General features: G+C 49.3%; 1 protein-coding gene across 2 annotated transcripts; it reads right to left on the bottom strand.

Annotated features, from left to right (window-relative positions):
* Positions 1 to 1,830: 1,830 nt before the first annotated feature.
* Positions 1,831 to 11,651, bottom strand: TRIM45 (tripartite motif containing 45). Of its 2 annotated transcripts, none has more exons than XM_080648044.1 (6): positions 10,949 to 11,651; positions 8,798 to 9,531; positions 7,361 to 7,490; positions 6,657 to 6,771; positions 4,909 to 5,069; positions 1,831 to 3,783 (listed from the first exon to the last, which is right to left on the bottom strand). In XM_080648044.1, exons 1-6 carry the CDS (start codon positions 11,434 to 11,436, stop codon positions 3,705 to 3,707), a joined length of 1,707 nt encoding a protein of 568 aa, XP_080504170.1. In that variant the 5' UTR covers positions 11,437 to 11,651; the 3' UTR covers positions 1,831 to 3,704. The 2 variants fall into 2 exon arrangements, with proteins under 2 accessions (XP_080504170.1, XP_080504169.1); XM_080648043.1 differs by having other exon boundaries at positions 4,909 to 5,035.
* Between the last annotated feature and the right edge of the window lie 927 nt (positions 11,652 to 12,578).

Below are 12,578 nucleotides of genomic sequence, written 5' to 3'. Positions count from 1 at the left end.
TGGGACATTGTATTATGCTATGTAGCATCTAGCCCTAGGAGAAGACAGAATTAAGAAGCGTAACTGGCCCTAACCAGTTTGGCTCAGTGGATAGAGCATCGGCCTGTGGACTGAAAGGTCCCAGGTTCTATTCCAGTCAAGGGCATGTACCTTGGTTGCAGGCACATCCCCAGTAGGGGATGTGCAGGAGGCAGCTGATCGATGTTTCTCTCTCATCGATGTTTCTGGCTTTCTATCCCTCTCCCTTCCTCTCTGTAAAAAATCAATAAAAATATATTTAAAAGAAAAGCGTAACTGCAGTCACAAAGTGAGTGATAGTAGGAATTTAGAATTCCTAGGCATATAGCTTAGATTAAAATGTTTTCATAGATAAAAATGAAGTGAGGGTCAGTTCTAGACCAAGTACCACAGAACTCAGTAGCTAGGGGACAAACCTAGCCCCTAGGGAAGGAACGGGGACACACACATGCAGCTACACTGGATCTTTGCTAGCTTGAGTCCCTTTTTCCAGAATCTACAGCTGAATCTGAATGTAGGTAGAGATTATATGTGAAAGAAAAGGTGGGGAGAAGACTCTTACTGCTTAATTATTTATACATTAATTAAAATATGTATATTAAATGTGTCAGGCACCGCTGGGCATTGAAAACATAAAACCGAAACCAATCCCCATCCTCCTGTGGCTACAGTCTAGGAGGGGGACAGGCGTTACTCAGATCCTCATGGAAGACTGTGATGTGCAATGGTGAGATCCACATGAAGAGGTCCATGTAGCTGTGGGGGGCTAAAAACTAGGATTTGACCTGCTTCTGGAAGACTTCTCTGAGGAAGTGATGAAGGAATTGGAATCAGTATGTAGAAGGTAACAAGGCCAAGAGAGAAATGCCTTTTCCCTATTCTGCTTTTAATTCGCATTCACTTCACCCAACCGCCTCTTCACTGACGCAGACCTAACACACGGGTGGGTGTACAGCCTCTGGAGTGAAGCTGAGCGACTTGCACTTCAGAGATTAGAGAGTGGGTGGGCTGGCAGGTGTAACGTGTACGCTTGTTACCCAAGACAGCCGAGGTGTTTATCCTGTTACAGTACCCCAGGGGACGAAGGCTGTAATTATGGCTCTTTTTTCTGACCTGTTAACACCAGAGGTGTAACTTACATCATACTGCATCGTGTGGATGCTTCAGTGCTCACAACTCAAAGGTGATTTCTGAAGCACTTTGTTACACTTGGGGACAATTCCTAAATGCTCAGGCTTCTTTTTCTCCTTACCTTGGAGTCTTGGGCTCTGCAGCTCACTCATACTTTGCCAGGTTTTTCAGCTGACAGGGCAGCTAAATTAAATTGAGTGTGGATTCCACTGTAGTGTAAGCCAAGGAACACCCCTGCCCCCACCTGCACAAACTTCCTTAATATTTGTAATTGAACTGTTGCCATTAATATTGCTTAAGGGCTAGGGCATTTGCCAAAACCTAGATATCTTATAGAAGTTTTCTGTTGCTCATCTACGGTAGTGTTATCCAATTATTGAAATCTTTTCCAACTGAAATAAATAAGCTCTTTATCCTCATTTCTGAAATCTGATTCATTAACAGACTGGGGGCGGGGGGGAGATGATGTAAATACAATAAGCTTCTTCGTGGCAAGCAATTCCCTACATGTCTGAGGTCATTAGAAAATTCAAGACTGGTCCCTAAGGTGCATTTAATTTATCCAACGTGTTTGAGAGAGGACAAGATTTTTTTTCTAAGTGGTATTTGGTTAAATGGCAAATATTGGAGTTTGGGGAAGGGAAGTCTGGCTTGTAGAAAGATACGAAGGAGATCCAAACTAAAAATTCTACCAATCAGATTTTTATTCATTCAACAAAATATTGATTAAGCTCTACTGTGTGCCAGGAACAATATAAAATACACAGGGACAATACAGTAGTTAATAAATGCCAAATCTCTGCCTTCATAGAGCTTACAGTCTAGTATAAGAGGACAGACAATAAACAAATAGAATATATATGGTAAGTAAGGGTAACATGGAGTCCTGGTGAGGGGAGAGTAGCTCTTTTATATGATGTGCTTAGTGTCCTTTCCAGAAAGACGTGACAAAGCAGAAATCATGGTGGTGGTGGGGGGGTGATAAGGCTGCAAGACAGAGTACTTGGAGGGTTTGAGAGCACCAGGCAGGCCAGTGTGGCTGCAATAGAGGGATGGGCGGTGGGGCGGGCGGGTAGGGAATGAGAGAGCAGGTCACGCAGGGTCTTACATGCTGATGTAAGGACTGGCTTTGTTCTGAGTACCACGGGAATCCATTGGAAGGTGTTGAGCAGAAGCGTGATTGTGTCTGGCAGGCGCAGGACTGCAGTAAAGGTATGAGGTTCTATTTTAACACCACTTCCCTCTATCTACTTACTACTTGTGTGCCCTTACCAAGTAGTCATCTTCTAGGCTCTGGGGTACGAGATGAACGTGGTATGGAGGGGGCGGAAGGGGACTTCCATCTAAACAGCAAGATCACATTACAATCCACTGAAACTGCTAGTGAAAAGTGGATACGATAAAAGGAGGTGTTTATTTCTGTGGAAAAGATCTATATAAAATGTACCTCGGAGAAATAAGAAAAGGTTAATTACCAAAAAGTAAGGAACACTGTTATCGGTGGGGTGTCCTCCATGTCCCCACTGGTTGCCAGTGGAAATGGTCTTGTAATATAACAAGAAAAGGAATTTTCTAAGACTCGCCTGGGAGAATGAGTGATACTTACTGGCGTGGAATTAAACCCCTGAGTTTTCAAGGTCCCATCTCCCTCTATCCCGCCTAGAAAAAAGTCCATTTTGTCTTCAGCAGAGCTAGGATTAAAGCCAGTGTCCAGAATTTCCACTTCCTATTTCACTGACCAATCCAGCATCAGGCTAGCTGAGCTTGTATTCCCAGCTGCCGTCCATTGCGTGTGGGGTCCGCATGGCCATGGGCCATGCAGCATCTAGGGCCACATGGCTATGGAGGGAACATGGGAGAGTGCAGGGAAGCAGGAACAAAGCAAAAGAAACGAGGAATAAGAAAGAATTCCTTTCAGTTTAACCTTCTTAAGGTTTTGTGCACACGCAGTGATTTCACCCTCTAGCCAAGGATTCTGTTCCTAGGTTTGACTGACAGGCAAGCATCTTTTCTGCATCACCCCGACTTTACTGTGCATGTGTCCATCTTCCCCTCCCCACAGTGATCTGCAGGGAATGGAACGGTGGTCCCTGGAGAGTGTGAAATTGCAGCTTCCTGGCAAAGCTGCCCAGATGACCATGCTTCTAATGTCTGGCCTCCCTTTTGCTCCTTTCCCATTATTAACTAGCTAGTGACAAGAGTAGAAACACTGTCTCCATGATCTTGAAGTTTAATGGCATAGGTACCTTCATACCCATACAAACAGAAGACAGCCTCCTTTGACATATAGTGGTAGCGTCTTGTGCTCAACCATCCCCACATACAATCAGTGAACAACTCACAAAAAGTATTTGCGCTCCAGCATCTAGGTAAGGCACTTTGTGTTTAATTCTATAAGTTTCTTCAGAATTAATCGAGGTCCAGGGTCTTCTGGTGATCTGAAGCCGTGCTGGCTGCAGCTTTAGCGGGTTGACCTGGGAAACAGTCAGAGTGCCACCGTCCTGAGTAGACTCCTTGCTGTGCTCTGCCCACCTGTCCACGTGCACTCTGACTTCTCAGTAAACTTCCCGCAGCATGACCAGTGGGGACGACCTGGGTGGCCTTTGTGTCCATGGCCACAGCCTAGGTACCCACCTGTGTCATACAAAGAGGAGAGGGGGAAACACCATCAGAGTGAAGTCCAGCAGTTCCCATGGAAATTAAAGCTCCTGCAACATTCCAACTCCTGGATGTGAAAACATCTAATAAAAACCCAGTGAGAGGAACAAACTATCAGATGCCCCTATAGTCAGGAGGACTCCCAGGACTGATGACAGCAAATCAATGAAGGTTAGCTGAAGTTCTGAGAAGAGTGTTATTTTACCATGGTGCTAACTCAAGGAGATGAGCTGGTTTGGATTTTAATTCTGAAATAATACAAATAAAAGAGGAGTGGAAATAAAAAAGATAGATCCTAAAATGTATACAGCAAAGGGTGCAAAAGCCACACTTAAGGCCCACCATTGGAGTAAGGACACAATAGAATGCTTTTAAAAACAGATCTCTTGCCTGAGCTGGTCCCTTTCCCCCTGAGAAGAGTCAGACCTGGTTCAGTTGGTTTAACCATCCATGCCCCCATCCCTGCCTCGTTTGGAACTTCTTTAACCCTTTACTAGTAAAAGGAACAGGATGGGTTAACATTTGTTATCCTGCCAGGTTGCTGGAAAGAGCAGAAACAGGAAACCAAGCTTCCAGGGAGAAGCAGGGCTCATGGGATTGGTGAACTGGATCAAAATGAAAAGAGCTCAGAACTTGTAAGCTTGCTGTTTCAGTGTTCAGAACAAAGAAGCTTTAAATGAAAGTTTTAGAACTGTGGTACTTGTATCCACAGACTATATTCTTTCTTTTTGTTTTGTTAATCCTCACCCAAGGATATTCCTCCATTGATTCTCAGGGAGAGTGGAAGAGAGAGGGAAAGACAGAGAAACATCAATGTGAGAGAGACACATCGATTGGCTGCCTCCCACATGCCCCCTGCTAGGGCCCGGGCCAGGGAGGAGCCTGCAACCAAGGTACGTGCCCTTGACCGGAATCGAACCTAGGACCCTGTAGTCCACAGGCCACGCTCCATCCACTGAGCCGAACCAGCCAGGGCCACAGACTATATTTCTTAGAAACAAAGCCTAAGGCGGAATATCCCAAACTTAGTGTCTGCTAATTCCCACTGCTGGGAGACGGTCCCAGAGGGGAAGGACTTTCAAGACGACTGGCCCTCCTTACCTGGCATGGTGCCCCCACAGGCACAGCGAGCCGTTTTCTGGCCTCCACTGGAGCAGAACGTGCAGCAGTGAAACACGCCTGGGTGCGAGTGGTGCCTTTTCCTCACGGTCACAGTGAATGGCGAGCCCTTCGGTGTTCAGACCAAGAGCAAAGAACAGCACCTTATGTATGAGTCAACAGGGATGTGCTGAGCATCCCATGTGCTAAATGGAGTATATCACAGGGCCTGCCCTTAGAGGGAAGCACTGGAGGACAAGAGCTAGCTGGGTGGGCCAGATACAAAGGCAGGGACAGCCAGGAGACTGCGCTGCCCTAACACCTAGACCACGTGACACACTGGTAAACCCTGTCTGTGCTTCCATGCCACTGACTCGGCCTTAGCTTCTCCGTTCTTGAGGAATCTCGGGTAATTAGTGGAGCGCCACAGCCACAGGCCCGAACATCCTGTGATTCTTTCTCCAGTTTCTCAGCCTCACACGTCCTCCCCTCAGATACTGAGCTACCTCCTTCCCTTCCACCCCTCCATCCTGGATATATTTGTGTACCCACCCTTTTATTCTGGGACAGTGAAGAGATTTGCAAGGGAGAAAGGTTAAGAGCGTGGTTAATAATTTTCAAGTTAGAAACTCTCCTACCTGTCCCCTTTCCTTCAAGGATAACTTCCATTCTCCAGTTGCTAGCCTATGTTGAGCAATAAATATTCAGTAAGTGTTGCTATGTGCCTACCCCTGTGTGAACCACGCAGTCGGAAAGTACGAAGTCGAGAGTCTGGCACATTAAAGCCTTTCAGATGTTAAGTCTCTCTGCCTTTAGAGAATTTACAATCTAAAAAATGGGGTCAAATTCTGGTTTTGCTATGCAGGTACTGTACGCTTTGACACGTTCGGTGTCTCAGTCTAATCAGATGATGATCTCCATACCTAAAAATGGTTCGGAGGAAAAATGAAATAAATGTATGCAAGAACACCTAACCCACTCTGGCACGCTGGTTAGGCAAGCAACGTGTGGCTAATGAACAATGAATCTTCTAGTATGCAGACCACAGGCCTGACATGTCATGACTCTATGGTATTTGTGTCCCTGTCAGTGTTGATTTCTGGTTGGTGGGAACCTCTGATTACTCAAATGTCAGCAGAGAGATTCTGCTGGACATGTTGAGTATGGCCCAAGTTTTTAAAAATTCATAATCTCTAGCCAGAAACTGTTACACTTGTCTGTGGAGGTGGTATAGTAACCATGGTAACAGTTAAGCATATATGTCAACAGAGAATCACATGGGCAGCAGACAGATGACTAGGCAGTTGAAAGGAGAGGGTGTATGTCTCCCAATGGTATTCCAGTAAGTCCACCATCTGGTCATCATCCGAGCAAAGCTGGAAAATCCTGAGCCAGATTATATTTCTTGAGTGTGTATTCTTGTCTGCTAGTAGATTGTCCCCTGTGATTAAGGCATCTTTCCCAAATTCAGAGTTCCAACAAGCCAACTGGGAGAATGATAAAATACAAGCATCACTGCCCAGAGGTAAAACAGGGCTCAAGAATTCTTAGGCACCAGCATCCTCTGGGAAGAATGAATCACAAAATCTGGGGCATTTCTAAAGGGAAGGGCAGCAAGAAAGAAGAGAATCCTATTCGGTCCCTCTATACAGCTGATGCTATGAGAAAGCTCTCCATATCCGAAGGCGACAGAACCCACGAGGGCCAGGGTGAAAGGAGCTCAGGGAAGCATCCGCACAGGTCTGACCCACCTGTACATGCTGCTCTTTGACGCAGACCAACACCTTGTAGATGCCAGGTTCCTTGGGGGTATAGGAAACGCCGTAGGTCCCGTCCTTGTTGTCTTGCACCGTTGTTCGGACTGGACTGGATGGAGAGAAGAGTTCCAAAAAGCTACTCACTCTCACAGCCTGCTTCATTGCCCATTATTTTAGGATGGAAACTACACCATTAAATTCAATCAACTTTCAAATGTCCCCCAAACAAGATGCTGCTCCCACTTGTCTCAGAAACTAATTTCACAACAGAGGGAAGCAAAATAAATGCTGACTTCATCTGCTGTGTGGATGAGTTCCTTGAAGACCTTATGGCCCTGCTGTGCCCTCCTGTACTTTGTCCTTCCCTTCCCTCACCGGAGCCACGTAGCTCGGCTCCCAATACCATTTAGTAGCCAAGTGGGGCTGAATTTTGAGAAGGGCACCATTCAGTCAAATATAGACTATTTTTCACTCTATTCAAAGCTTGGGATGAAGACAATCGGGCAGATCAGACCTTTGGGAGAGAATTGCATATAGGCATAGAACCCAGAAGAGACATCTGGTCCAATTGGTCATATTTTTAGTAGCAGCATGGGGAGGCAGACGGGAACCACTGCCGTTACCACTCCACCATTAATTACTTCAGACCTCAAGCTTCCAGTTTCATCACCCAGGACACGTGACTGTGTGGTACAAACCTGTCTTTCTTATCTTTAGGGACAACTGCGACTTGAATGTTGTCTCCTCCCCTGCCCATGCTCTCTCCCGCTGCGTCCTTACAAAGCAGGGTGAAAGAGGCTGTCTGTCTCTCCCGGGCTCTGTGGAGATCTGCAAGATAAACGCGCAGTCCTCACCTTCATGGCCGATGCGTGACTCCCTCCCCAGATCACACACCGTCTTGCTTTTTCTCTATAGAACGAAGGGTTGTGCTTCCTGTGCATGGTGGTCACCCTGTTCTCTTTCTTCTCTTCCCGTTCTGTCTCCCAGCGCATGCCTCCTGGGACTCTCTCCTCGTTCTCTCTCACAGCAGCTGCTTTTAGGTCACAGGATCCTGGACATTAACGTCAGCCCCAAAGAAGCTTTTGAAAATATTCAGGATTGGCCTAAGTATTCAGAGGAGAAAACCTCCAGACCCTGGGAGGGAGGCTGGCAACCCCAACACTACCCTCTCTCAGCTGCAGATACTGCCGGAATGGGCTTGGACTCCATGCTAAGAGCCTCCACAGTGCAGCAGCTCATGCCAAGGTGCTGGGATATTCAATAGCCAGGACACAATAGAATACTTTAAAAAAATAATTGGACCTCTTGCCTGCGTTGATCCCTTTCCCCCAAGAAAAGCGCCAGACCTGTTTCTGTTAGTTTGATCATCCATCCCCCACCCTCCCATCCCTGCAGCCCCTAGCCCAGCAGTCAGATGAATGGGTTCAGGAACTACTGTGAGGTCTATGGAGGGTCTAAGAATCTCCTCAAATTGCCTGAGGTAGTGGGTGTCTCTTTGGAAAAGAGCATTCTCAAAGGGATCTGTGACCTCCAAACAGTTCCCAGTTCCTGTGCCCGAGTCAGGAGGACTCCAGGAGACAGCCTTCCTGTCAAGGCTGATCTATGACATACACGTGTGAACACCATGCTTCTTCTAGAACGATGATTGTCTTCCACTACTGAATGAAATGCCTACAGTCTTCTTTGAAATGCCAATGAGAACCAAAAAGGATCTAGAAAGTAAACCATAATCCCTCCCTCCCTCCTCTGAAACTCTTCAGAACTCGATCCAAGCAACCTGCTCCCTTCAGAGCACTCTGGATTCCACCCTGCCCTGAAGTCTATGCCGTTATCTCCGAGGGCTGCCATCTCGGCTTTGTCTTCTAATAGAAAGAGCATGATCCTTGAATTCCTGGGTGGTTACCACATTTCTCAACTGGAAAAGGACCAAGCCTCACACCTGCAAGGGATAGTAACTGTACCCTGATCAGAACAGATTGAAAAACAAAGGCAAGAAAGGGGGTCATTGTCCTTTAGTAAACTGGCCAGTAGGGAGCTCCTAGCTGAACAGAGGCCTCGCTGAAAAAGCTACACATCCTTCAACACCATGTCCCTGGCCACTGCCCCCTCGGTGCCAATGGGCAGTGCTTTCCTACCTTTTCCTTGAAGGACACATTTGGCTGGATCGACCTCTTTGGTATTGATGGCCCCATAAACTTCATAGCCACGGCACCGGCCTGCTTTCTCCTGAGGAGAGAAGCATATCTTATCGTTTACTCTGGGACGGGCACTGTACTCGACTTGGTTCAGCTTCGTGAGCCGCTCCACTACCACCCCCTTGGTGATGAGAATCTCCAAGTCAGTGCCACTGGTCAGCAAGTGCTCGGTGAACTCCACTCCAGTGCGCATGTCTGCCAGCAGCTGCTCCAGCTGTGCCTTCTGCAGCTGTAGGGAGTTCTCCTGCTGGAGCCGTATGTCTTCCAGCTGCTTCAGCAGCTTGTCCCGGTGCTCTTCGATGGCCCTGATGTAGCCCTCGGAGAAGGTTCGGATATCGGCTGCCACGGCCTCCACTCGCTGCTGGAGGGCACTGTTTGTCTCTTTGACCTGTGCCAGGGCTTCCTCCAGGGCCTCCACACGGGGCTGGGTGTCTTTGAGGAGTTCCCGCACGGAGTCCCCATGCTTGTGGATCACGTTGCTGGTGAAGTCACAGGGGTGCTCCCGGTGCGCCCCCACCACGCAGTCTCGGCACACAGGCTGGTCACACAGCTCACAGAACAGCCTCAGCTCCTCCGCAGGGTGAGCAGGACACAGAATGGCTTTCCCAATCCGGCTGTAGCCCTTCAAGTCTTTGAGGTCCACCATGGTGTGGTAAGTCGTCTTCTTCTGCCTCCTGGGGGCAAGCAGAGTCAGGAACAGGAAATGAGGGAACTATTCTAGTTGGGAAACAGCCCAGCAGTTGTAAGAGCATGGTCTCTGAAGTCAAACCTGAGATCAGTTCTTTGCTCTAATCTCTGAATAACAACATGATCCTCTCTGATCCCAGTCCCTCGTCTGTGCAGTGGGGATAGCACGTACCTGACAGGGCTGTTGTACAGAATAAACAGTAAACTAGGGCTCTCTGGCTCAGGACATGGCATTGCAAAAGGTTGCAGCACTAAGTCTACATCTTAGAACTTTCCCCAAACAGTTAAATTGGCAAGTTTAGACAAGAGCCACAGCCTCTTCCTCCAGCAAGCTAGAGGTGAGAGCATGGTGAAAACCCAGCCCCAAGAAACAACTGAGCCAAATGGCACAGCGGTAAACCCCGGGCCACGGAAAAGCAGCTAGCTGGTCCCGTAAGTCTCCCTCAGCTTTTATCTAAGGTGTTGGTAGAGCATTTCCTTTGACCAGTGCCTACATCACCCAAAGCAGCAAGCTAGGATTTTCCTCAAGAGTTACCAACATTAGAAAGAGTGAAATCAATGATCAGAAGCAAAGCTCTTTGAATTCCTCTTCTCTGTAGCTCTCCAGAGATTCAGGGGAATCCCTGGAAAGCCATGGTGCCTGTTGGCACAGAGGAGTGGCTGTAGAGAAAACAGGGTCAGCTGTTCAGCTGGGCAGCAAGACAGTCAGAGTTACAAGTTAAAAATAGACCGAAGACTACTCACTTGTTCTGTGGGTGAGGCCAGAGAATAAATAGAAGGCAGAACTTAAAAACTACCTGAAGCTAACCCTAAAACCTTGGTTATTTTTTATTCTGATGTGTTGGAATGAGCCCCTGTGACTTCACCTTACACTGGGAAGGCAGCATGGACTAGCAGAAAGCAGATCTGGATTTAAACGTCAGTTGTTATATGTTACTTACCAACCATGGGACTGTGGCAAGTCACATATTGCGGAGCTAGTTTCCCCAATAAGTAGGGGTGGAAGCGGCGCCTACTTTTTTTTTTTTTTTTTACAAGAGGTGCAAGGATAAATGAGATCGAGGCAGGAGCTATGCCATTCCATTCATTCTCTTTCTCCAGCACCCAGTGCTATTACCCAGCATACAAATGACTGATGAGCCAAGGACCCCGTGAACGCGCTTTGCAAATGGAAAAGGCCTATGCAAGCCTTTGATGCTGTTATTACTGTGGGTATTGTCTAAGGCTGCAGGAAGATCCTACCATTCTAGAGTATTTGCTCTCAGATTGTCGGTGGCTCTTTGACCTTCCATGGCATTTGAGAAAGCTTTCCTTCCCATCTGCTCACCAAGGAGGGATGTCTGTCTCAACACCTCTTTCTCCTCTGCTCATAAGCCACACTGGGTAGGGGTATCCCACCGTTACCTATGCGCCTGGCAGCAGAAATGGCAGAGGTTGGCTTTGCAGGTCTGACACCTCTTCTCCACGTCCCTGTCGCTGCACAGGTCACACACCAGGCTCTGGCCTTCCCCACGCAGACTCTCCAGCATCACATCATTCATGGCCAGGTGGTCTATGGTTAAAGCTTTCACTCCACCCATGGGCAGGTCCACCTGAGCATCACATACTGGGCAGAGGATGCCGGTCTGCGGCTGCAGGCGGGGTGGCTTGAGTTCCTGGAATAGTGACCCCTCAGAGCTTGTGTCAGAGTCTCCCCCTCGGATGTCCACTACTGAGAAGGGTTCCAGCTGCTCCAAACAGGTGGTGCAAACTGTGTGCAAACAAGGCAGGAGCCTGGGGGCTTGGAAAAGCCCCATGCACGAAGGGCAGTGCGTCTTGCCGGAGTTCCCAAGGGCAGGCCCACTGGGGAGTTTGCCCATGAAGCCCAGCAGCGGCTTCCTCTTTTCTGACATATTCCCCACGTTTATGCCCAGTGTCAGAAAAGGCCCCGGGCAGTTCTGTAAGGAAGTAGTTGATTAAGCCCACCCAAAGAGAAAGCTCCCAGAACGTGAACAGAGACCATGGGGAATCGCTCTCCAGCAAATCAAAGGGCAAACGGGGAGAGGATTCCTCCGAGGAAGGACCCACAGCTGTGTTCAGGAGTGCCCCCTCTTTTCCACGGCATCCCATGCCAGACACGCCCACTCCCGCCTCTGCCCCCCAAATCCTCCCCGGAAGCGCTTCCAGGTCTAGGACTGGCACTAGTCTCGCTGCTTCCTCCTGAACCCCTCCCTGCACCTCTCTACCCTACCCACACTCCTCCCTTCCTCCCGCCCCACTGGTCCCGCGCCCGACACGCGACAAGCGCCCCCCGTGATGAGGTAGGGGGCCTCCCGCTCCTCCCCGCGACCCGGTCCTGGGGGGAGGGCACACAGCGGGCCAGGACGTGTCGAGTCCGCACCAGCTCCTCAGCGGCCACAGCCTCCCCAGGTTTGGACCCCAGGTGCTGAAAGGCTCCGGCCCCTCTTCGCACCAATCCCAGGCCTCCACTCAGGGGAGTCCAATCACCGTCCGAGAGGGGCGGCCCGAGGCCCCCGCCCTCTAGATTGACACCACCAACACCCAATAAGCTTTGGAAATCCCACATCGCCTGTCCACTCAGGCGGGGAGGGGAGAACCAAACGGCGGGGCGGGGCGGTGGGAGGGCTCGGGCCTCGCTGGGAGGAAAAAAGCAAGGTGAGGAGTGAGCGGCATAGTAGAGCCAGCGTCACCATTTTATGGGTATTGTCCTCTGTATCCCTGTGGTGACAGAGAGGCCAGAGGACCACTTGATATGCCTCGGGGATGGCCTCCTTGGCGCTCTCAGATTGGTCCCACAAACTCAGACTGGGCCCTTCCATTGGTGGGTGGAGCTGTCAGTCAGCCCGGGCATGCTGGGAGTTGTAGGACCAGAAGTTTTCCTGTTTCCGGATGTGGCGACGGAAGTTTCCCCTCAGGCCTAGTGTGACCGCTCATGGGCCTCGGCGGCTCGCTGGCACCGGGCAGTTTCTGGGACGAAGGGCCCCTTCCCCTGGGGCTGGAGAAGCCGCTGTTTCACCCAGTACGGCCAGGGGCG

This window comes from Plecotus auritus, assembly GCF_963455305.1.
Source record: "Plecotus auritus genome assembly, chromosome: 12".
Classification (NCBI taxonomy): domain Eukaryota; kingdom Metazoa; phylum Chordata; class Mammalia; order Chiroptera; family Vespertilionidae; genus Plecotus; species Plecotus auritus.
This window is presented reverse-complemented; position numbering and strand designations above follow the sequence as displayed.